A 25,989-nucleotide genomic window follows, 5' to 3' on the forward strand; every position below is an offset into this window, starting at 1 on the left:
TGTAAATCAATCACAGGCTCAGTTTGAGTCCAAACTACTGAAACTGAGGGCAGTCAGGGTAGTTCAGCACACACTCTCCCTGCTGTTTGCTTGGCACGGACACCTAAAGTTAATGCAAACATAGACCCTTTCCACCAGCAGCCTCTCATGCAGCTGCCCAAAGCAGTGTGTGAATCTTGGGCTGCAGCAAGAGGAGTGTGGCCAGCAGGGAGAGGATTCTCCCCCTCTGCTCCACTCTGCTGAGACCCCATCTGGAGCTCTGTGTCCAGTTCTGGAACCTCAGTTCCTGGAAGGATCTGGAGGGGCTGGAAGGTGTTCAGAGAAGGGCAGACTGAGAGAGTTGGGGTTGTGCAGGCTGGAGAGGAGAAGGCTCCCAGGAGACCTTCTTGTGGCCTTCCAGGATCTGAAGGGGACTCCAAGAAAGCTGGGGAAGGACTTTTGAGGGTGTGAGGGAGTGATAGGACTGGGGGGAACGGAGCAAAACTAGAACTGGGGAGATTCAGATTGGATGTTAGGAAGAAGTTGTTCCCCATGAGGGTGGTGAGAGCCTGGCAGAGGTTGCCCAGGGAGGTGGTGGAAGCCTCATCCCTGGAGGTTTTTGCAGCCAGGCTGGATGTGGCTGTGAGCAACCTGCTGGAGTGTGAGGTGTCCCTGCCCATGGCAAGGGGGTTGGAACTGGCTGAGCCTTGAGGTCCCTTCCAGCCCTGACAACTCTGTGATTCTGTGACTGCAGTAGAGCTGTGACACAGATGGCACCATGATGTGATGAGCACTTTCTGCTGACAGAGTGAATTGTTCTGTCCTTAGAACTAAACCCCAAATGTCCAACAGCTTTCCCAGGAGCTTCAGAACCTTTCCATCAAATGACATTCCTGTAAAATGCTCAAAGAGAGGTGAGCAGCCAGAAAACCAAACAGCCTGACATAAAAATAGATAGAAGACAGCTTTTCTGTTCTAGACTCTCCAATGAGTCATTTCCCTCAGTTTGGTTTTCTTTTGTTGGAGAGCTTCTATTTTCAGGAAGACAGAAAGTGGAGTCACACAATTGTTTTGGCAGAACAGTCTGGAGCCTGTTGGAGACTTCAATTATCAGCAATTATGATACAAAAAGAAAACCCAAAACATTTTGTTTTGTGATTGAGAAACCAAAAGGTGAATTTAAGGATAGAGAAACAGCAGTGATTCTTTTCCTCCAAGTGTGGCTATGTTAGAAGCAATGCTACCACAGGCAGCCTGGCTATCCAAGCCACCTGAAACCCCCTACATTTGCCAAGCTATCCCTTTCTGTGACTCAGTACAGGCTAGGAGGGGATCTGCTGGAGAGCAGCCCCAAGGAGAAGGAGCTGGGAGTGCTGGTGGGCAGCAAGTTCTGCATGGCACAGCAATGTGCCCTGGGGGCCAAGAAGGCCAAGGGGAGCCTGGGCTGCATTCAGAGGAGTGTGGCCAGCAGAGCCAGGGAGGTTCTCCTCACCCTCTACTCTGCCCTGCTGAGGCCCCACCTGGAATATTGCATCCAGCTCTGGGCTCCCCAGTTCAGGAGGGACAGGGATCTGCTGGAGAGAGTGCAAGGGAGGGCTGCAAGGATGCTGAAGGGCCTGGAGCACTGCCTGGGGAGGAGAGGCTAAGAGCCCTGGGGCTGTTTAGTGTGGAGAGGAGAAGGCTGAGATGGATCTGATCAATGTCTATCAATAGCTGAGGGCTGGGGGTCAGGGAGGAAGGGACAGGGACAGCCTCTGCTCACTGTGCCCTGTGATGGGACAAGGGCAATGGATGGAAACTCCAGCACAGGAGTAGTGCAACATGAGCAAGAACTTCTTCACTGGGAGGGTCCCAGAGGCCTGGAGCAGGCTGCCCAGAGAGGTTGTGGAGTCTCCTTCTCTGGAGCCTTTGCAGCCCTGTCTGGATGTGTTCCTGTGTGCCCTGTGCTGGATTCTATGGTGCTGCTCTGGCAGGGGGCTTGGACTGGATGCTCTCCAGAGGTCCCTTCCAACCCCTAGCATTCTGTGATCCAACATAGAGCCAGACCTAGCAGAGTGAAATTAAAAACATCCATCTTGTCCAAGAAACAACCTGTATGTCTCCTTTTTGTTTATGCAAGCCCAGAACTACTTAAGAGGATGGATGCTAAGTCAAAAATAGAGCTGTACACAGAAGTGATGTCAGCTACAGGTGCTGTGTTCTGCAGGCAGGGTGATCCAACACTGGCAAGAAGCTCACTGTTCAGAGTGTGCTGGTGAGGGATGGGTGTGGATGCAGACAGGTGGGAGAGGCAGGAAAGTGAGAGGGAGAATGGGTGGGGAAGTGAAATGAAGAGCCAGGAAACTGGGAAGCAGATGAATACACTCATGGCTAATTGACTCAGTATTCCTTACCCAAATCCCTTTCCTTCTCAGAACAATAACAACAGGAGAAAAAAAAAAAAAGGACTCCTCTGAATCACCATACAATTAATATTGAAATCAGCTCTAGAAGATTAACATTCTCAGATATATACCATGTAATCTCTACACCAATGCTACACATTGCCCAGAGATAAGAGCTGATAGGCAAATGGAGCTTCAACAGGAATATCTTTATTATTGATCCAGAAGAGTTATGTACTCTTTGGCATGTCAGCTCTTTAGAAACTTTGCTGTTCTTCAGGACAGCTCCATACTGTTTCAATATTTACTATTCACCCTGCTGATACACATTTTCAACTCCCTGAGTGAATGAATTCTGAATCTGGAAAAGCATGAAAGTTAAGTGTGAAACAAACCAGCACCAGTACAGATGGCACTCCCCCTGCTGAAGCAGCTCCACCACAAGGCACATTCCTCACCAGCACTGAAGACTGCAGAAGCTTCTAGCACACACAAGGTATTTTTCAGAAGCAGCTCATGCTCTGTTCAGATCTCCCACCTGCTCTCCTGCTCTGTGTTGGTGAGGGTATGGAGAGCTGTTTGTGGAACTTAAGACAGAGAAGACAGCCACATGCCTGCCATGTGTCACACTACCTCCAGTTCCACAACCTGATTAATGATCTAGCTGGTTTAGAGTTATAGCCTTCCTCCCACATTACACAAGCACAAAGGGTTGCAACAAACATGTCAATAAACTGTAACCCAACACAGCCTCCAGACCTGTCTCTATCTATTAACTGCTCCCTGCCATTTGGAGGTACAGGATACTTTCAGTTTCCCCCCACAAAACAATCTCACAGAATCAGGGCTGTTTAATGCAATTTTTCTACTAGCTAAAACCATCCATATTTTTGTTTTGTATCATCTGCTTCAGGTTGGAAACGTAAAAAAACACAGCCCAGGGCTGTGGTTGAGGTCCCATGCCTGGAGATATTGAAGATCAGACTCAACATGGCCCTGTGCAGCCTGCTCTAGTTGGAGGCGTCGCTGCTGAGTGCAGGGGGCTTGGACAAGATGACCTCTCACAGTCTCACAGTGTATCAAAGGTTGGAAGGGACCCCAGAGATCATCAGGTCCAACCCCCTGCCAGAGCAGGATCACTTAGGGTAGTCTGCACAGGAATGCATCCAGGTGGGTTTTGAAAGTCTCCAGAGAAGGAGACTCCACAACCCCCCTGGGGAGCCTGTTCTAGTGCTCTGTCACCCTCACTGTAAAGAAGTTTCTCCTCATGTTGAGGTGAAACATTATATGTTCAAATTTTAACCTGTTTTTCCTTGTCTTATCACTGTGAACCAATGAAAAGAACCTGGCCCCTTCCATTTGACACCCACCCCTCAGCTATTGATAGACATTGATCAGATCCCCTCTCAGTCTTTTCTTCTCCAGACTAAACAGCCCCAGGGCTCTCAGTCTCTCTTCACAGGGGAGATGCTCAAGTCCCCTAATCATCCTCGTGGCTCTCTGTTGGATTCTCCCCTTTGAGGGTCCCTGGATGCAATCTGTGACTCTGTGTAGGTAAGAGAAGCCCACCTGTTAAAATCAGCCAAGGGTTTTGTGTGACACTGAACACTGTCACACTCCTGCAGCAATCACCCCATGGCTTGTGGGCTCTACTGACTGAACATTCCAAGAGCTCCTCCAAGCTTACCTGGCAGATGTGTTTGCTCTTCCACTTGCTCAGTACACATTGACCGTTCCGCATCAAGTCCTAAAGGACAAGAGAGAGCAGAGGGCAGGGCTGGCAGGGCTGGCAGGGCTGGCAGGGTGCAGCGGCGCTGCTGGCTGGCGGTCGGAGCGGCAGGCCGGGAGGGGAAGCACGTCGCCGCGGGCGCTGGGAGCGTCCCGCTGGACAGAAGCATGCGGAGCAGCACGGGGAGAGCTGCTCAGAGGGATATGCAGCCCACCTGAGCTGCTGCTGTGCTGGAGCCCCTTCTGAAACATACCTCTGCCTCCCTGAGAGCATCTCGCAGCTTGTCTGGGCGCCTGGTTCTCAGGATCCAGGGGGAATCTCGAGCTGGCAAAGAGAAGCATGAAGAAAGAAGATAGAGAAATGTGTTTACACAACCATAGAGCTGTTTCACTTGGAAAAGACCCCCAAGATCATCCAAGCCAACCTCCAACCCAACACCACCATGGTCTCTAAACCATGGCCACAAGTGCCATGGCCACAGGTTTCTTGAACACCTCCAGGGATGGGGACTCCACCACCTCCCTGGGCAGCCTCTTCCAATGCCTGACACTCTTGCTGCAAAGAATTTTTTCCTAATTTCCAACCTGATCCTCCCCTGGCCACAATTTCAGGCCATTTCCTCTCCTTCTATCACCTGTGAATAGGGAGCAGAGCCCAACCCCCACCTGGCTCCAGCCTCCTCTCAGGGAGATGTAGAGAGCAATGAGGTCTTCCTTCAGCCTCCTCTTCTCCAGACTAAACCACCCCAGGTCCCTCAGCTGCTCCTCCTAAGACCTGTTCTCTCTCTCTCTCTTTATATATAGATAGGTAGATAGGTAGATGGATAGATAGATATAGATAGATGATATAAATAGATATATATAGATATATAGATATAGATATAGATATATAGATAATGTGTGCATGTATTAGAAAAATAAGAATGATGAAATTCTATAATTTTACATCTATTATAATGTATACACTTATATAAATGTATACTATAAATATAAATGTAAAAAAGATAAAACATTAAATGATATAAAATTTATATAATATATAAGCAGATTCTATGCAAATAATAAAAAATATATAAATAGTATAAATTTATGGGGAGGAAATGGTTCCAAGGTGTGCCAGGGGAGGCTCAGGCTGGAGCTCAGGAAATATTTCTGCACTGGAAGGGATCTCAGAGCTTGGAATGGTCTGCCCAGGGCAGTGCTGCAGTCCCCATCCCTGGGGGTGTTCCAGCAGCCTGTGGAGCTGTGCTTAGGGACATGGTTTGGTGGTGACCCTGCAGTGCTGGCTGAAGGCTTGCACTGGGATAGGCTTGGAGGGTTCTTCTAAAAGGATGCTTTCTGTGATTCTCTGATTCCATGTTAACTCAGATCCAAGCTCTCCAATCCCAGATCCTGTTCATTGCTACTAGCATCCCATTGCCTCCTTTCAAAACACAGGCACTAAGGTGCCTGCAATAGTATCTGGAGCCACAGAGGTGTGAACAGCAGGCTGGCACTGACCACCTCAACTTACAGCATGGAGCAGAGTTAGCAAGAGGATTTCTTCTTGAAAAGAAGGCTCTGAAGAAGCTGTGAATTCAAGCAAACAAGAACCTGCATGGATGCTGCAGTCCCTCAGCAAATTGATTCATCTTCAGAAAACTCCTGTGAAGGTTCTGCCCTAGCACAGAACTCCTGATCACAGGAAGCAAAGCTTCCTCTGGAGCTGCTAATAACTGCCTTGTTATGGCTGAGAATCGGGCTCTAAGAACTAGTGAGATGTCATCACTGAAAAGTTTCCTGTTCCCAAGTAGACAATTAAAACCAGGAGAAACTGGAACACATTGTCTTTTGCAAATCCAGCCTCTGTACAGGAAACCTGATGAAAAGTTTTGCCCTCCAAGCTGTCAGTTTGCATGCCAGCTTGCAGCCTAAGCAACTCAACAGCTGGGTTTAAACCTCCCTGCACAACAGGAGCTCACAATGGAAGTGCCACAGAGTGAGAAACTGCAGGACTCCATACATCAACAGAGGAGCACACCAACCTACAACTGCTCTTTGTATTGCACTGGCCTGAAGCCAGTGTTGGTGGAACTGCTCTGATAATATTAATTAGGCATGCAAGATCACATTTTCAGTGTGTGCCTTCATAAACATTGCAATATTCATCCACAACTGCAAAATGGGAAAGTGCCTCTGTACAGATCCCAAACTGCACAGGCAAACCAGCAGCTGTGCCAGGCACTGCTCTGTGCTGGGCCACCCCTCCACTTACAGCAACAAGCTCCTGTTCTTTTTGCCTCTCATCCACACAGAATCACAGAATGGCTCAGGTTGGAAGGGACCTCAGAGCTCATCTACTCCAACCCCCTGCCACAGGCAGGGACACCTCTCACCTAGGTTGCTCAAGGCCTCATCCAACCTGGCCTTCAACACCTCCAGGGAGGAGGCAGCCACAGCCTCCCTGGGCAGCCTATTCCAGAGTCTCACCACCCTCCTACTGAAGAACTTCTCCCTCAGCTCCAGTCTAACCCTGCTCTGCCTTAGCTTCAAACTATTCCCCCTTGGCCTGTCTGTAGACACCCTCATGGAAAGTCCCTCTGCAGCCTTCCTGCAGGATCCCTTCAGCTATTGCAAGACAGCTCTGAGGTCCCCCTGGAGCCTTCTCCTCTGCAGGCTGAACACCCCCAGCTCCCTCAGCCTGGCCTCACAGCAGAGCTGCTCCAGCCCTTGGGTCATCTCTGTGGCCTCCTCTGCCCTCACTCCAGCAGCTCTGTGTCCTTCTTCTGCTGGAGACACCAGACCTGGACCAGTATTGGAGGTGGGGTCTCAGAAGAGCCAAGTAAATATAGAAGACAACAGTTGGGGCTTCTGCATAATGGAGCTCAGCATGCAGCCAGTGACCACCATTAAGTGCTGTTGAGATTGAAGATGGTTAGGAGGAAGGTCACTAACCATCAACTCTTTAGTAAGGGGTTAAAAGCACCATTTTATCCTTTAAATTTCTTTTTAACTAAATCAATGCTACAAATTAAACTATGCACAAGGTCTCCAAAAGTATCTGGTAGTCTTAAGAACTGGTGTGACCTCACTGCTGGGAAGGACAAAGAATTGAAATCGTTTGGTGCTCACGGAGGTGCTGAGTATAAGGTTGGACTTGGTGATGATCTTAGAGGTCTCTTCCAACCTTGATGATTCTGTGATAACCCCTCCTGAGCCCTCAGTATGATAAGATCACATGTTGAGGCAATTCTTGCAGCACCCATTACTTTGTGAAGTCATCTGAAAATTAAATCAGATTTTTCTGGATTGTTTGGAACGCTCTGAGCAACAATAACTGTGAAGGAGTTGTAAAATCTGAGCTAAAGAAAAGTTGTACTCATATCAAAATCTGTAACTGTATGCCAGCAGAAACTGAAATTGCTTTTAACCAGGTAATGCAGCAATAGCTACAGGTGTTCTCTGAAGGCAGCTGATTGTTACCTGGAACTTTAATTTGGCTGAAAGTATTTTAGTAATAATTTTCAGTTTTGAGGCAGGTGATATTTCATTTTGAGAGCTGATTGGGAAAATGTTTATTGGTCATCTGCTGAGTTCATTTCCTAAGGAAAAGTTGGGATTGTGATCATTTCTGTGGTTCCTCTTGCCAGTGGGTTTGAGAAGCAATACACACTACCTTGCTTAGTGCCACAAAACCAAACCAGACTGCACATATATCAGGAAGGAATAACTCCAACTGATCAACTGTTGTGTGCTGTGGAGGGCTGTGACCATCTCTCTTAGGTGGTTGGTGCAGAAAGTTACATCAGAAGCAGTCTGGGCTTATTTGAACGCTTTTCCTGGGGCATCCCCAACCCAAATTAATAATTTGGTTTTACTGCCAGAAGAAACTCAGAAAGCATCCTTACATTCTGCTGGCTTTTGCTTCTCTTCCAAGCACCCATGCTTCATCTGTGATGCTAAGGGAAAGGAAGGAGGAAAGGATGAGTGACAATCCTAGGGTCTGCTGTCAGCAAATTGTAATCTTAGAGAGCAGATTCACACAGCTTGATCAAACACAGAACTTTACAAGCAGTTCCCACAGCTCCGATAGTGTCAGCTTCTGAGGCAGAGATGTGCAGTGGAGGAAAGGCTTACACAGCCCAGCGGCTGCACTGCCGCTGCCCAGTCTCCCATCCCAGCAGACAGTGAAGCGAGCTCTGCCAGGGGGACTGAACAAGATGATCTTCAGAGGTCCACGCTGAGATTCGGGGATGCTGTGCGCCGCAGCCGCCGGCAGCAGGGCGACCGGGCCGCGGCGGTCTCCGCTCCGGCCGCGCCGGGCAGAGGAAGAAGCTGCGGCCCAACAGCCCTGCTGCGCCAGGCTGCAGCTTCCAGGATCAGCAGGATTGATCGGACAGAGAAGATCGATGGCTGGCTCCGCTGCGGCCATCTCGGACACGGCGCAGGGATGCGGCCGGCCGGGGGCTGCGCTCAGCGCGCTCACGATGCCCTCTGCTGGGGCTGCGGCACACGCCCAGGGAACCTCCAGACAGACCCCCGCGAAAGCCCCAGGGAACCCCCAGATAGGCCCCTGGGAAACCCCCAGGGAACCCCCAGACAGAGCCCAGATAGACCCCAAGGTAACCCCCAGATAGACACCCGGACAACCCCTCAGATAGAACCCCAGGTAACTTCCAGATAGACCCCCAGGTAACCACTGGATAGACCCTCACGTAGCCCCTAGATAGACCCCCAGGAAACCCCCAGATAGACCCTCAGATAGACCCCCAGGAATACCTTCAGATAAACCCCCAGGTACCCACAGATAGATGCCCAGGTAAACTGCCAGATAAACCACAAGATAAACCCCCAGGTAAACCCCCAGATAAACCCTCAGATGCCCAGGTATCCCCCATACAAATCCCCAGATAAACCCTCAGACCCCAGGTAACCCCGAAATAGACCCCCAGCACCCAGGAGCTGATGTCTGTCCTGGGCTGTATTTTCTTCCCTCAGACCCCCAGCACCCAGGAGCTGATGTCTGGCCTTGGGCTGCATCATCCCCCAGACCCCCAGCACCCAGGAGCTGATATCTGTCCTGGGCTGCATCGTCCCTCAGACACTCAGCACTCATGTCCTTGGCCATGTCGTTTTCCAGAGCAAGCATTTAGTGTTCAAGATTTGAGCTTGGCAGGTTTTGTTCAGCTCTAGTTGTGGTTATTTATATTTTACCTGCTTCCTTCTTGTCCTGGTACTGGTGGACCCCAATATCTCCATCTGCACAAATGGATGTAAATGTAGTTAATGATGGACGTGACACTGGAAACAAAACACAACTTAGCAATTTAGCAAACTTCAGCATCTCCATTTTTGCTGGCTGGACTGAAGCTTGGCTGAGACACCTGAAGGCCATTCAGAGACTTGGACAGACTGAGAGCTGGGCACAGAGGAACCTACTGAGGTTCAACAAGGATAAGAGCAGAGTCCTGCAGCTGGGAAGGAAGAATAAACAGGTTGGGAGGGGATCTGCTGGAGAGCAGCCCCAAGGAGAAGGACCTGGGAGTGCTGGTGGGCAGCAAGTTCTGCATGGCACAGCAATGTGCCCTGGGGGCCAAGAAGGCCAAGGGGAGCCTGGACTGCATTCAGAAGAGTGTGGCCAACAGAGCCAGGGAGGTTCTCCTCCCCCTCTACTCTGCCTTAGTGAGGCCCCACCTGGAATATTGCATCCAGCTTTGGGCTCCCCAGTTCAGGAGGGACAGGGATCTGCTGGAGAGTCCAAGGGAGGGCCAAGGAAGGCTCCCTAAAGAGGTTATGGAGTCTCCTTCACTGGAGACTTTCCAGCCCTGTCTGGATGTGTTCCTGTGTGCCCTGTGCGGGATTCTATGGTCCTGCTCTGGCAGGGAGCTTGGTCTGGATGATCTCCAGAGGTCCCTTCCAACCCCTAACATGTGAAAAAGAAACACAGACACCTGTGAAAAGACTTTCAAGAAGCAGCAAGCAGAGGCTGCAGGAGGATGTGACAGGTCATTCCACTTTTTTTGGAGCTGTCAATTCCTTCACACACATTTTGGCTACCTTCCAGATGACAACATGGTGAAGTATTTTTACCAGCTTCCCAATTAGCATCTCATGTCCTTTCACAAGGACAGGTGAGATTGATGGTGAAATGTGTACCTTAGAGTAACTTCAGCTCTTTTCTGATGACTGACACAGCTGAACTAGAGCCAACAGGGCTTTTTAAAGTCCTGAACTCATAAAACTGCCCTTCCAAGGGGCCTTCTTAATCTACAGGTATTATTGTCTACCTGCTTCCCATGTGGAAGTGTCAGCTCCATTGGAGCTGCAGGTGACACGAGCCCGCTCCTGATGTGGCTGACTGGTAAACACCTTGGTGTGCCACAGCAGTCTCCACCAATGAGATCTAAGCCTGGCTTTAAGTAGCACTGTTCAAGGTAATTTGTTTGGACCTTGCCTTACTCCAGACTCAGACAGGGACAGAGCACAGTGAGAAATTCCTTACATGGAAGGAAACACAGGAAGGCAGTGCAAGGGCAGACAGCTTAGGAAACAAGACAGTAGCCCTCCTGCCTCAGAACAGTAGAAGGATGTTTGCAGGCAAGGAGGAAGAAAGAAGGTCAAAGGCAGAAAAGAGGCACAGCCTGGATGACAACAGATCCCAGCTATCTGGTTACTGAAGCCATCAGCCTGGTCTAGCAAACACAGCTTTGGGCTTTTTAGTATGACTGTGACAAAATGATTCTCATGCAAGGATGGGATGCTGAGACATACTGAGCCAGCATCTGAACACTCACATCCCCCTGAGTGTTCCTTTAGCTTCACTGGGGTGTCATTCCAAATGATACCCCAACACCAGCACTGCACATGACAGAGGGCAGGCAGTGGCACAGGGAACATTTTGATGTGGCCCACTCAGAAACCACTGAGCTTTCCTCAGCACTAGTAAGGCAAGATGAATGAAGGTCATTTCTACATGGCCAGGAGTTAGCCATGTGTCTGCTGGAAAAATCAGTCAGCAAGAGAAATACATCACAGAATTGCCAGGGTTGGAAGGGACCTCAAGGCTCAGCCAGTTCCAACTCCCCTGCCATGGGCAGAGACACCTCACACTCCAGCAGGTTGCTCACAGCCACATCCAGCCTGGCTGCAAAAACCTCCAGGCATGAGGCTTCCACCACCTCCCTGGGCAACCTCTGCCAGGCTCTCACCACCCTAATGGGGAACAACTTCTTCCTAACATCCAATCTCAATCTCCCCACTTCTACTTTTGCTCCATTCCCCCCACTCCTATCACTCCCTCACACCCTCAAAAGTCCCTCCCCAGCTTTCTTGGAGCCCCCTTCAGATCCTGGAAGGCCACAAGAAGGTCTCCTGGGAGCCTTCTCCTCTCCAGACTGCAGAACCCCAACTCTCTCAGGCTGTTTCCAGAGCAGAGGTGCTCCAGCCCTCTGCTCATCCTCGTGGCACTTCTCTGGACACCTTCCAGCACCTCCAGATCCTTCCTGTAATAGGGACTCCAGAACTGGACACAGAGCTCCAGGTGGTGTCTCAGCAAAGTAGAGCAGAGGAGAAGAATCCTCTCCCTGGCCCTGCTGGCCACACTTCTCTTTGAGGAGAAAGTTCTTCTCAGAGAGAATTGTTAGATGTTGGAATGTGCTGCCCAGGGAGATGGTGGAGTCACTATCCCTGGAGGTGCTCAGGAGGGAATTGGACATGGCACTTGGTGACATGGTTTAGTAGTCATGAGGTCTTGGGTGACAGGTTGGACTTTGATGATCCTTGAGGTATTTTCCAACCTTGTTGATTCTGTGATTCTTGCTGCAGCCCAGGCTCTGGCTGGCTCTCTGGGCTGCAAGTGCTCATTGCTGGCTCCTGGTGAGCTTCTCATCCCCCAGCACCCCCAAGGCTTTTTCTTCAGGGCTGCTCTCAAGTCAGTCACTGCCCAGCGTATATTGGTGCCTGGGATTGCCTTGACCCAGCTGCAGGACCTTGCCCTTGGTCTTGTTGAACTCAATGAGGTTGTCATGGGCCCAGCTCTGCAGCCTGTCCAGGTCCCTCCAGCGTGTCAGCCACACCACACAGATTGGTGTTGGTGCAGGTATAACATTTCTAAGTCATCATGCAAAGCATTCAGTGCATGCAGCAGTTTTTTATTGTCATGCTAAGAACAAATCACAGCCCCTTTGCAAATCACTTGGCTGCGGACCTTCCTTCACCCAAACAGAGTCCTGAAACTGAATCTTGCAATCAATCAGGGCACAGCTCCCTGAGAAGCAAAATGCAGCCAGTTAAATGCAACTTTAGCACCCTTGAAAGGCTGCTCCAGTTGCATGATGAGAGAAGCCAAGGAGCTGAGCAAGCTGCCAGCTGGTCTGGCTGCTGAGCATTCCCAGTGTAATACCCACTTTGCTGGTGTCCAGAAGTGAGCAGCAGTGTAACAGCCACCAGCAAGCTTTGCTGGGTTGTGTTGGGAACCAGGGATAGCTCACCTTGAACTCCTAAGTCAGTCCTTAAAGACCACAGGAACATCTCAGTCAGGCAGAAAGACATCTGGTGGCAGATGGAGCCTTGGCACTGTCAGAAGGACAGAAACTGTGTGAGCAAGTCCATGACCCTGAATCCCCAGAGAAGCTGCAGGCATTTTGGACACTAAGTGCTGGAAGATCCTGGCCCCAGAAATGTTTTGTTACCTCAAAGCTGTAGTTTTTGACTTCAATGAAATGAGTAACACACAGGAAAGCCTAGGACAAGAAACATGCCTCTACATACATCCTGGTAAACACTGCACCAGGGTCCCCTAATGATGGGTTGGATCCACTGGAAGTGTTTCAAAGAGGCAGAGATGTGGTGCTGAGGGCCATGGCTTAGCCTCAGCCTTGGCAGAGTTAGAGAAGGGTTGGACTATATGAGCTGAAACAACCCAAACAATTCTGAGGTTCCATGAACTCTCCTGTACTAGAGCTACAAACTTTGCAGGGGTGTTTTGAGAAACCCATCTGAATATTCCCACCAGAGGATGTGTTGTGGTTCAAAGGAGCATTAGGAATCTTCTGAGACACAGTCCCTGAGGAATTTCCTGCAGTGCTGTGGTTATAATTGGGCCAATGACTTCACCTTCTCTTGCTCAACTCAAGAATCCACCAAAAGCCAGCCTTGGAGGGGGACATTATACCAACACAGCACATTTGAGAAGCACTCTTGGCATGGTGCTGCACAGCAGCTCTTTTCTTTTTTGAAGTGGGTTCCTCATTTCCTTTGCATTTGTACCATCCAGGCCATGAATCCATGACAAGATGGTTGCAGAACCCCTATCACACAGAGTATGACATTTATAGCACAGAACCACAGAATGGTAGTGTTGGAAGGGACCCCCCCAGAGATCATGCAGCCCAATCCCCCTGCCAGAGCAGGGTCACTCAGGGCAGGGCACACAGGAACACATCCAGGAGGGTTTGGAAAGTCTCCAGAGAAGGAGACTCCACAACCTCTCTGGCAGCCTGCTCCAGGCCTACAGCAGCCTCACACCAAAGAAGTTTCTCCTTGTGTTGAGGTGGAGCCTCCTGGGTTCCAGCTTGGCCCTGTTGTGCCTTGTCCTGTCCCTGGGCACCACCAAACAGAGCCTGGAACCTTCATCCTGACCCCCAGCCCTCAGCTATTGATAGACATTGATCAGATCCCTCTCAGCCTTCTCCTCTCCAGACTGAACAGCCCCAGGGCTCTCAGCCTTAAAGCTCATCCAGTTCCAACCCCCTGCCATGGGCAGGGACACCTCCCCCCAGCCCAGCTTGCTCAAGGCCTCGTCCAGCATGGCCTTGAACACCTCCAAGGAGAGGACATCCACAGCCTCCCTGGGAAATCTGTGCCAGTGTCTCCCCACCCTCACTGTCAAGAATTTCTTCCTCATCTCCAGTCTAAATCTGCCTACCTCAAGCTTCAATCCATTCCCCCTCCTCCTACCAGAACAAGCCCTGGAGCTAATTGTGATGGTTTGAAACTGTCTTTTTAATTTTTCCTTGCAAAGTTCAGAACAGAGAAAGTGAAAGAATGTAAATAAGTCACTATTGGGTGTAAGAAAGCAAAATACTGATTGTTCTAAACACTTCCATTGGATAGATAGAAATGTTTAAGAACTATTACCCAAAACAAAGTAGGCACTCTGCACATTCTGCGTTCGGCAGTGGGGGCAGTTGCTGGGCTGTCTGGCTGCTGTTTCTTCTTCTCTTCTGGCTGAAGATAACACGTACTGACCTTGGCAGCTAGAGTTAACAACTTTCTGCTTAACTAACTCTGCTTCTCTGTCCAGGGGGATCTGGGAGGGAAGCTCCTGGGAGAGGGAGGCCCCTTTGGGAGGGTCCCCTTGGGGGGAAGCAAAGGGAGATCAGTTGTGCTTTTCTGTTGATTGTATATATTTGTGAATGTTGTGAATTTTGTATATTTGTACATATTCATTGCATTTCATTGTAGATTTTAGACTCTACTTGTAAATACAGCTTTTCATTTGCTTCCAGACTGAGCTAGCCTGGTTATTGTTGGTGGGGGGGGAATTTCAGCTCACACCGACACACTTTTTATTTTTGGCGCTCCAACTCGGGGCTCGATTGCTTGTGATTTATTTCTCTCAGATTAGGAAGCAAAATGAAGCTGTTTTGGATTCTGAGTCATTCTATTTCATCTGTTATCAGTGTGATTGTCTACAGATGGGCCGTTTCCTGCATGATAGACAAGATTGTGAGATATGTGGCATATAAATTGTTTCTTTGGGTTAAGAACAAGTTACTGAATGTTGGTGAATTCTGTTGTGGTCTTATTGGGCTAAGAAGCTATGGTAACTCAACTATGGATGTGCTAGCAGACACATTTGAGTTTGTTACTCCTCTTACAAATACAGAGGGTCTTTGGAACCGGTGCTACCCTAGATATCTTGTGCTAGCCTTAATCTTAATTTTGTTGCTTCTTGGAATAATCATATGGCTACTGATAGCAGTGTGTCAAGAAAGACATAAGGCTACTTGCTCTTCCAACTCTGCTGTGAATGTGAAAACCAATCCAGTAAATTTGGTGGCCACTGTAAGCAGAAATCGTAAAGGAGCTGCAGGAGGAGATGCAGATGCTGCAGGAGATGGTGCAGATGGAGATGAGGGTCCTTCTACTCAGGGTCCCTCTGTTAAGAAAGATCCTTCTGGTGAGGAAGAGAGGGTTAGCCTTAAAACTCTGGTAGACCTCTTGAGATCCCACATGGATGATGGAGATGTAGGTCAGGATGTAGACCCTGGTAGATTAGCAACTGCTGGCAGAGCCTCTGAACTCAAGGAAATTCAACGGAGGATTACAACAGGATTATGCGGACAGCAACCTCAGGATGATGATGATGATGATGATGAAGATGACATACAGTCAGCTAATGCACCCAGACAGGAAATTAGACATGTGAGGAAGGATTACATCAGAGGAGATAATGAGCCAGTCCTGTCTTGGCTAGCCAGGTGTTTTGATATGGGAGCCCCAGCATTGGTGGTAGGCGACAAGTCGGCCTCTCAGTTGGGGATGCTCTCAAAGGATACAGGCATAGACAGGCACCTAGGCAAGTGCATTGGTAAAGTTTCTCTGTGGGCACGCCTCCTACTGGCAGTCTCGCTGAGGTACCCCAGCAGAGATGATTTACCATGGAACCCTAAGCCTTGGACCACAATAGCTGAGGGAATCAAGCGTCTGAGAGAATTTGCTGTGAGGGAAGTAATGTATGGAGATCATAAGACTCTGAATCCTGATGAAATTCCTGTTGGAACAGGCCTTGCCAAAAAGCTCATTAAGCTTGCTCCTCCTAATTATGCTACTATTCTGGCAAGCAGAATTGTGGCAAGAAATTATGGTGGAGTGCCTCCCACTGTTGGCCATTTCACTGACCAAATGAGGCAATTGGAGGATAGTCTTGCACGTACTTCTTTGGTTTCAGCCATTGAAACTCTGTCTGGAGAAATAAAGAATTGCATGAAAGAGCTGAAGGAGGAATTTAAAACCTCCATATCCAACTTGATGAAGGGGGATGATTCTGATTCCTCTTCCTCCAGATGGATACAAGTTTCAGCTGTCAGAAACAGACGTGCTCCAAGAAGGCCATTCCAGAATAGGTCAAACCAAAATAGACAGCAGAGGCAATCACGTGGCAGTATCTGGATAACTCTGCGTGATCAGTTTGGAGAGAACATGAACAGATGGGATGGTCAACCAACTTCTGATCTTTTCAAGAGGTTACGGGAGCTGCAGAGGGGCAGATCCCGAGGTAGCAATACCAGGAGGGTAGCTGTCGCTTCCTCAGTTTCCCAGAACAACTCTGATAGCTCCAACAGTGATCCTAATTCTGGTGCTGGACGTTGTGCCAGCTGTACATGTGGAGGTAATCCCCACCATTAGGGGTGCCCTGCCTTCCGCCAGGGGGAGGTAAGGGATAATGGAGATAACAGAATCTATTGGGATGTGTACATCCAGTGGCCTGGCACTTCAAAATTTCAGAAGTACAGGGCCTTGGTTGACACAGGAGCTCAGTGCACCATAATACCATCAAATTATCAAGGGGGAGGATCTATAACTATTCAGGGAGTCACTGGTGGATCTCAAGAGTTGTTTAAGATAGAGGTTGACATAAGTTTAACTGGGAAGCAGTGGAAGAAACATACTATTGTAACAGGTCCTAATGCACCTTGTATTTTGGGAATTGACTTTCTGAGAGAAGGGCCTTTTAAAGACCCTAAGGGTTACAAATGGGCTTTTGGAATAGCAACTGTAGAAATTGATGGAGGAAAATTGAAGTTGTCTATCAGACCTGAGCTTTCAGATGAATCTGCAGTTGTGGGACAACATGAGATAGAGGATGTAAAGCTGCTGGTTGCTTCTCAAACTGTGCATCACAGACAATACAGAACCAACCGTGACTCTTTGGTGCCCATTCAAAACTTGATTCATCAGTGGGAGAGTCAGAAGGTCATCAGCAAAACTCATTCACCTTTCAACAGTCCAGTCTGGCCTGTGAGAAAGCAGAATGGAGAGTGGCATCTGACAGTTGATTTCCGTGCCTTGAATGAAGTAACTCCACCCATGAGTGCAGCTGTACCAGACATGATGGAACTCCAATATGAGCTGGAATCCAAGCAGGCCAAATGGTATGCTACCATAGACATTGCTAATGCTTTCTTCTCTATTCCCATAGCAGAGGAATGCAGGCCTCAGTTTGCTTTCACCTGGAGAGGCATTCAGTACACATTCAATCGTTTGCCCCAGGGGTGGATTCACAGTTCAACCATCTGCCATGCAGTGATCCATGATGCTTTGGAGAAAGGTGGAGCTCCAGAACACATTCAGTTCATCGATGACATCATCGTCTGGAGTGAGACTGCTGAAGAAGTCTTCGAGAAAGGTAACAAAATCCTTGACATTCTCTTGCAAGCTGGTTTTGCTATCAAGCGAGACAAGGTGAAAGGACCTGCCAGAGAAATCCAGTTTCTGGGAGTGCGGTGGCAAGATGGTCGCCGTCACATCCCAATGGATGTGATAAACAGAGTCTCCACCATGGCAAATCCCATCAACAAGAAAGAAACTCTGTGTTTCTTAGGTATAGTGGGATTTTGGAGACTGCACATTCCTGGATACAGTCAGATTGTGAAACCTCTCTCTGATGTGACTCAAAAGAGAAACAGTTTCCAATGGGGTCCTGAGCAACAAGCAGCCTTTGACCAGATCAAGCGAGAGGTAGTCCAAGCAATGGGTCTGGGACCTGTCCGAACCGGTCCAGACATTAAGAACATTCTGTACACGGCCGCGAGTGACAATGGTCCAACCTGGTGCTTATGGCAAAGAGCTCCAGGGGAGACACGAGGACGTCCTCTTGGTTTCTGGGGTCGTGGCTACAGAGGCTCAGAGGCAAACTACACTCCAACAGAGAAAGAGATTTTAGCTGCTTATGAAGGAGTGAAAGCTGCTTCTGAAGTGATTGGAACTGAGTCACAACTTCTTCTAGCTCCTAGATTGCCAGTTCTGAATTGGATGTTCAAGGGCAAAGGTTCTTCACCACATCATGCAACAGATGCTACCTGGTCTAAGTGGATGGCTCTGATAACACAGAGAGCTCGAATGGCAAATCTCGAAAGGCCTGGTTTGGTGGAGGTGATCACAAACTGGCCAGAAGGCACAAGCTGTGCTAAACCTCCAGAGGAGAGAGTAACTCGTGCTGAGGAAGCTCCTCCTTACAGTGATCTGTCTGATGATGAAAAGAGAGATGCTTTGTTCACAGATGGTTCCTGTCGTCTTGTTGGGAACAAGCGGAGATGGAAATCTGCAGTGTGGAGTCCAACGTGCAGAGTTGCAGAAGCAAGAGATGGAGAAGGAGAATCCAGTCAATTTGCAGAGGTAAAAGCTGTCCAGCTAGCTCTTAACGTAGCTGAACGTGAGAGATGGCCAAAGCTTTATCTCTACACCGACTCGTGGATGGTAGCCAATGCCTTGTGGGGTTGGCTGAAAGACTGGAAGAAGAATGGCTGGCAGAGGAAAGGAAAGCCAATCTGGGCTGCAGATCTGTGGCAAGACATTGCTGCTCACATTGAGAGAATCCCAGTGAAAGTGAGACACATCGATGCTCACATTCCTAAGAGCAAAGCTACAGAGGAACAACACCACAACCATCAGGCAGATCTAGCTGCAAGAGTTTCCCAGGTGGACACAAACTCTGATCCTGATCCTGATCTTGACTGGAAACACCGAGGTGAGCTGTTCTTAGCTCGGTGGGCCCATGACTCGTCAGGACATCAAGGCAGAGATGCAACCTACCGATGGGCTCGTGACAGATCCATTGACATTTCCATGGATGCTATCACACAAGTCATCCATGACTGTGACATTTGTGCTGCTATTAAGCAGGCAAAGCGGATCAAGCCCTTGTGGTACGGTGACCGATGGTCCAAGTACAAGTATGGTGAAGCCTGGCAGATTGACTACATCACTCTACCTCGTTCTCGATCTGGTAAGCAGTATGTGCTGACTATGGTAGAGGCGAGCACTGGATGGCTGGAAACTTATCCAGTTCCTCATGCAACTGCACGTAACACCATTCTTGGCCTGGAAAGACAAATCCTGTGGAGACACGGAACTCCAGAGAGGATTGAGTCGGACAATGGAACTCATTTCAAGAACAATCTTGTAAAAAACTGGGCCAAAGAGCACGGCATCGAGTGGATATTCCACATTCCCTACTATGCACCAGCTGCAGGGAAGATCGAACGCTACAATGGTTTGCTGAAAACCACTCTCAAAGCCATGGGGGGTGGATCTTTGAAAAACTGGGAGAAACATTTAGCACAAGCAACCTGGTTGGTGAATAGTAGAGGTTCAGTGAATCGAGCTGGACCTGCCCAATCAGATTTGTTGCGAAAGGAGGAAGGTGATAGAGTTCCTGTTATCAGAGAAAAGAATCTGTTAGGCAAAACTGTTTGGGTATTTTCTCCTTCAGGAGAGGCCAAACCTGTCCGAGGGGTGGTTTCTGCTGAAGGTCCTGGTCACACCTATTGGGTGATGCAAGAAAATGGTGAAATTCAGTGTATTCCACAAAGAAATCTAACTTTGGCTGAGAGAGGTTAAATTCAGAGTGTTGCGCAGATACAGCATCGCGCCCAAGAGGAGAGTTCATGAGATCTACGGTGCACGAACCCTGAGAGCCCTGAGTCACCTGAGAGTCCCTGTTCCTTCCTTCGCTCCATCTGCGAGGAAACAAGCTGTTTGCTGTTTTTCCTGTGATTTGACTCTTTTGAATCATCTACATCTGAGATAGCCGGAATGGACTATGGTCTTTATTCATCTATTGTTGTAGATATTATTTTAGATTAGATAAATGATAGTAGCAGCCAATGGAATTGTTTAGAAGGGGTGGACTGTGATGGTTTGAAACTGTCTTTTTAATTTTTCCTTGCAAAGTTCAGAACAGAGAAAGTGAAAGAATGTAAATAAGTCACTATTGGGTGTAAGAAAGCAAAATAACGATTGTTCTAAACACTTCCATTGGATAGATAGAAATGTTTAAGAACTATTACCCAAAACAAAGTAGGCACTCTGCACATTCTGCGTTCGGCAGTGGGGGCAGTTGCTGGGCTGTCTGGCTGCTGTTTCTTCTTCTCTTCTGGCTGAAGATAACACGTACTGACCTTGGCAGCTAAGTTAACAACTTTCTGCTTAACTAACTCTGCTTCTCTGTCCAGGGGGGGCTGGGAGGGAAGCTCCTGGGAGAGGGAGGCCCCTTTGGGAGGGTCCCCTTGGGGGGAAGCAAAGGGAGATTGGTTGTGCTTTTCTGTTGATTGTATATATTTGTAAATGTTGTGAATTTTGTATATTTGCACATATTCATTGCATTTCATCATAGATTTTAGACTCTGCTTGTAAATACAGCTTTTCATTTGCTTCCAGACTGAGCTAGCCTGGTTATTGTTGGTGGGGGAGGAATTTCAGCTCACACCGACACACTAATGAAGACTATCAATGAAGATAAATCCTTCCACAATTATCTTGGGCTTAATATCTCTCTATCAGCTATGGGGTAGTGAGGCACTGGAACAGGGTGCCAGAGAAGTTGTGCTGGCTCCAATCCTGGGAAGTGTTCAAGAACAGATTGAAAGGGGCCTTGATCATCCTGGTTTAGTAGAAGGTGTCCCTGCCCATGGCAAGAGGGTTGGAACTAGATGACCTTTAAGGTCCCTTTCAACCATGGCAATTCTGTGATTCTGTGAGGCCCTGATTTTGCAATGGTTCTGCAGTGAGAGTCTCCTCTACCTCCATGGCAAAGGTTGTAGCAGGATCATCTCAGTCAACAGCAACCATAACAAACTGCCACCAGACTTCACTTCTCTCAAAATGAAGCAGCAGTGGTTCAGCTGTTGGCATTTTCAGACACCTCAGTTGTACCTGGGTCAGAGCCATGCAAGCCAGTGCTCAGGATGAGTGACAGCTTGGCCAGGTCCTGCTCTGAGCTCTACACTGGAAATCCACCTGCCAGCTCCAGGGTGCTGGAGGTCAAGGGCCTGTGCAGAAATGCTACAGAACATCTCTAGGGAGTCAACTTGCTTGTTCACATGTCAAAGCCAAGGCACAGTTGCTGCTGAGCTGTCATCCCAGTGGATGATGACTGGATCAGAAACTAAACTCTTGCCTGCTGCTGAAACCACAGCAGTGCTTGTCCTGCCCCCCAGCAGCAGGCTCCCCATGGCTGTATTGGTGCTACCAAACCAAACCACAGCAGTGCCTGTCCTGCCCCCCAGCAGCAGGCTCCCCATGGCTGTATTGGTGCTACCAAACCAAGCCACAGCAGTGCCTGTCCTGCCTCCAGCAGCAGGCTCCCCATGGCTGTATTGGTGCTACCAAACCAAACCACAGCAGTGCCTGTCCTGCCCCCAGCAGCAGGCTCCCCATGGCTGTATTGGTGCTACCAAACCAAACCACAGCAGTGCCTGTCCTGCCTCCAGCACCAGGCTCCCCATGGCTGTATTGGTGCTACCAAACCAAACCACAGCAGTGCCTGTCCTGCCCCCAGCAGCAGGCTCCCCATGGCTGTTACTGGAGCACTCTCCTCCATGACAGCTGTTGATTCCCTTAGCAGATAGGGAGATGAAGCAGAGTGCAGCAGTGTGACTGTGAGGGAGATAATGCCATTCACCAAGACTCTTGGTTTACCTCTCAGCCCCACCTCTGACACCTGTCATGAAGCCAGGAGTGGTTCTCCAGCTGGGGCTGCAGGCAAGCGGCATCTGTCTGTAAGGACTCTCTGGCAAGAGTGGGTGTGAAAAGTTAAGGAGGTCACAGAAAATAGCTATAATTGACCTGGGATTTTACTTCAGAGAGTGGAAAGTTCATATACACATTTTGATAAAGAGCCTGCAGGCCTCTCTATAAAGCAGACAGCAGATAAGTGATGTCAAGCGCAGATATCCAGCACTGACACATGACACAAGGCAATTACAGAAGCACTAAATGTCAGCCTGCTCGACGTTGTTCTTGCAGATAGTGGCTGGAGGTGTAAATAAACCCACTTGGCAATACCAGGGGTCAGCAGGCCATAAAATTTCATAACACTGATTACTTGCCATCAGCCAAAAACAGATAACAAAACCTCTCTTTTTGAAGCTAAGCAGAAACAAGCATTGGCAGGTGAAGCACCTGCAAATTACTCAAGCCCAAGGAAAGTCCTTGCAGCACTGCCCTGCCACTGCTCCAGCTCCTCCTTGCAACGAGGGAGGTGTCTCCCAGCAGCTCTTCCACAAAACCAGCTCACACTGGCAGCTGATGATGTAAATGTGTGGATTTACAGCAGTGTTGCTAACAGCAACACATCTCAATCATTGCCTTCCTCTGAGGCCCTGTGCAGAGGCACGCCGGGCACTGCCTGGCTGCTGCTGCTCAGCAAGCAGTGAGCAGAACACGAGGAGAGGCCAAAGCCAGGAGTGAGCCACAGCTCAGTATGAATGTTCACTCTGCTTGCACCTGAACAAGTCTCTTCTCAGTGACACCCAGTGACAGGACAAGGGGCAATGGATGGAAACTCAATCACAGGAGGCTCCATCTCAACAGGAGAAAAAAACTTCTTTGGTGTGAGGCTGCTGGAGCCCTGGAGTAGGCTGCCCAGAGAGGCTGTGGAGTCTCTTCCTCTGGAGGCATTGCAAACCCACCTGGATGTGTTCCTGTGTGCCCTGCCCTGGGTGACCCCGCTCTGGCAGCGGGGTTGGAGCGGATGATCTCTGGAGGCCCCTTCCTACTCCTGCCACAGGTTCTGTGATGTCCTATTCATCTACATTTTTGTGCAGTGTTTCAGCTTCAAGCCACTGATCAGATCTGTGAGGATGTCACAGAATCACAGCTGTTAGGGGTTGGAAGGGACCTCTGGAGACCATCCATTCCAACCCCCTGCCAGAGCAGGGGCACACAGGGCAGGTCACACAGGAACACATCCAGGAGCGTTTGAAAAGTCTCTAGATGAGACTCCACAACCTCTCTGGGCAGCCTGCTCCAGGCCTCCAGCAGCCTCACACTGACAAAGTTTTGCCTCCTGTGGCACCTCCTCTGCTCCAGCTTGCCCCCAGTGCCCCTTGTGCTGTCCTTGGCCATCCCTGAGCAGAGCCTGGCTCCAGCCCTGCACAGCTTTCTCCCCAGCAATGAGGGCAGCCCTCAGGCTCCTCTGCTCCAAGCTCCACAGCTCCCTCAGCCTGGCCTCACAGGGAGATGTTCCACTGCCTGTAGCAGCTCTGGGGCTCTGTGCTGGATTCCTTTAAGTAGTTCCCTGAGGTCCTTCTTGAACTGAGGGACCCAGAACTGGACACAGTATTCCAGATGTGGCTGCAGCAGGGCGGAGTAGTGGGGCAGGAGAACCTCCCTAGACCTGTTCACCACAGCCCTGCTAACCCAGCCCAAGAGGTGAGTTAATTCTAAGTGCAGCACTGACACCACAGTCTGAACATCTTTTGCTTAGGTGCTGCACCAACATGTTTCCCACCACAGACTCTAGTTCCTGCCTTCCACATTTCCTGCTCTGCACCTCAACTGATTACTTATTGAAAAAAAATGTGTTCCAAAGCACACTGGCAACATTGGTTTGACTTTAATGTTGGGCTCTTCTCCCAGGCTGCCAGTGCCAGAAGGAGAGGACATAGACTCAAGCTGTGCCAGGGGAGGTTTGGGCTGGATGTCAGCAAGAAATTCTTCTCAGAAAGAGAGACTGGTCATGGGAATGTGCTGCCCAGGGAGGTGGTGGAGTCACTGTCCCTGGAAGTGTTTAAAAACAGCCTGGATGAGGCACTCAGTGCCATGGTTTGGCTGATTAGATGGTGCTGGGTGATAGGTGATAGGTTGGACCTGATGATCTCGAAGGTCTTTTCCAACCTGGTTAATTCTGTGTGATTTTGTGATTCTGTGATGAAGCTTGCAAATGTGCCAGCTGTCCTTAAACACAAAGCTATCCCTGAGCCCACTGAAGGGTCTGGATAAATGGACTAGAACCAACTGATTCGTTTTAGATCCACAGCACCTTTACATGTGAAGTTCTTTGTCCTCTTTCCCAGAATGTTTTGCCAGGGAAATAATTGCCAGCAGCTTCTTTACCTTGACCTATTTTCTCCTGGTTTGTTTTGATGCAGGCAATAAATTGGGCAAGCAATAAAGGAAGCTTCACTACCATTTGAACAGCCTTCTCCAAGGCTCATTGAGCTTCTTGTTTGTGAGAATTTATTTTTAAAGATGGGTTTGGGTTTGTGTTTCTTTTTTCTACTGTACTTGAATTCCAGTTAATCTAGTGAGACTTGTATCTCGCTTTCTTCAATGCAATACTAAAACAACCCCCAAACCCCACAATGCCTGGGTGCCTGACTTCCTTTAAAGAAAGATTTGATTGCAAACACAAACAAAAAGCTTTTCTTCTTTTATACTCCTTTATGATCTTCAAGCAGGTTTCTATGAAAAGGACTCCTATTTTTTATCCCCATTTTACGCCATACTTACCTTTGCAGTTAGGAAAGACAAAAAACAATAATTAATTCCTGATAGCAATGCTACAGGAGACTTTGTTGTGTTCTAATTCTGCAGCCACGTGGCAGGGAAAATACCTTTGAAGAGACAAAACCCCTGAAAGCCTGCATCTGTTTAAACATTTGCATCATCACATCTGGACTCTGGAGCAGTGTGGTCCTACATGACAGAATGGACCCAGATTCTTAACCTTGAGATACCAACTATTCTGCTGCTCTGAGGAGAGCCATCAGAGGGAAATATTTGGACTCTAAGCACAGGTAGTTTCAAAACTCTACCTTATTAAAAACTGCAAACAAACCAGATCTAGTCCACAGAGTGAGGCAAACAGCAAACTGGGGCAGGGGCTGTGCTGGGGAGAGAGAAAGAGCAAACTGGAGTATTTTCTACAAAAAGATTGAAGCAATCCAGTTGCTAAGCCACACCAAAACCCTTCCTCTGCCAAACAGAATCACACCATCACAGAATGTTAGAGGTTGGAAGGGACCTCCAGAGACCACCCAGTCCAGCCCCCCTGCCACAGCAGGGGCACCCAGGGCAGTCTGCACAGGAATGCATCCAGGTGGGTTTTGAAAGTCTCCAGAGAAGGAGACTCCACAACCTCTCTGGGCAGCCTGCGCCAGGGCTCCAGCACCCTCACACCAAAGAAGCTTCTCCTCATGTTGAGCTGAAACCTTCTACGTTCAAGTTTGTATCCACTGTTCCTTGTCTTATTGCTATGCACCACAGGAAAGTGCTTGGCCCCCTCCACTTGACACCCACCCCTCAGATATTGGTAGATATTGATCAGATCCCCTCTCAGCCTTCTCCTCTCCAGACTAAACAGCCCCAGGGCTCTCAGTCTCTCTTCACAGGGGAGATGCTCAAGTCCCCAAATCGTCCTCGGGGCTCCCTGTTGGACTCTCTCCAGTAGGTCTCTGTCTCTCTTGAACTGGGAACCCCCAAACTGGACACAGCATTCCAGGTGTGGTCTCATCAGGGCAGAGTAGAGGGGGAGCAGAACCCCCCTAGCCCTGCTCCAGAAGTCACTGGAGATGCTCTGTTAGTTCAGCAGCTGACTCAGGACACGAGCCCTCGTTTGAAGCTTTCATGTCTCTGGCAAGTGATCTGATCCAAGTGTGGTCGAACAGGACACTGTCCTGACACTGCTGCTGAGGAATCCAAGGCAATCCTGCCTTGTGGCCAGGCTGCCAGACTGCCTGCAAAACAGACAACCCCATGGTGGCATTTGGCCACCATCGTGTTCAAGTGCTGCCCTGACCTGACGGGCTGCATCTCCTTCCATCCAAAGCTGGCACGGTGCTAATGCAAACATGCCAAGGGGAGGCCAGCTTCATGCTACCTCTCATGTAAGCAGAGTAAGAGAAGCTGCCAA

The 25,989-nt window shown here is 49.1% G+C and overlaps 1 protein-coding gene across 1 annotated transcript in view; it reads right to left on the reverse strand.

Moving 5' to 3' along the window:
* The window catches only part of WDPCP (WD repeat containing planar cell polarity effector), a 150,443-nt gene extending 137,823 nt beyond the window's left edge, over positions 1 to 12,620 (reverse strand). The window contains exons 1-5 of the mRNA XM_054383733.1: positions 12,560 to 12,620; positions 9,285 to 9,329; positions 7,979 to 8,029; positions 4,346 to 4,416; positions 4,051 to 4,110 (exon numbers count right to left, since the gene is read on the reverse strand). Coding sequence (XP_054239708.1) covers positions 4,051 to 4,110; positions 4,346 to 4,416; positions 7,979 to 8,029; positions 9,285 to 9,329; positions 12,560 to 12,620 — 288 coding nt within the window. The remainder of the gene's footprint in view (positions 1 to 4,050; positions 4,111 to 4,345; positions 4,417 to 7,978; positions 8,030 to 9,284; positions 9,330 to 12,559) is intronic.
* Positions 12,621 to 25,989: the final 13,369 nt, after the last annotated feature.

The sequence above is a fragment of the Indicator indicator genome, chromosome 9, assembly GCF_027791375.1.
Source record: "Indicator indicator isolate 239-I01 chromosome 9, UM_Iind_1.1, whole genome shotgun sequence".
Classification (NCBI taxonomy): domain Eukaryota; kingdom Metazoa; phylum Chordata; class Aves; order Piciformes; family Indicatoridae; genus Indicator; species Indicator indicator.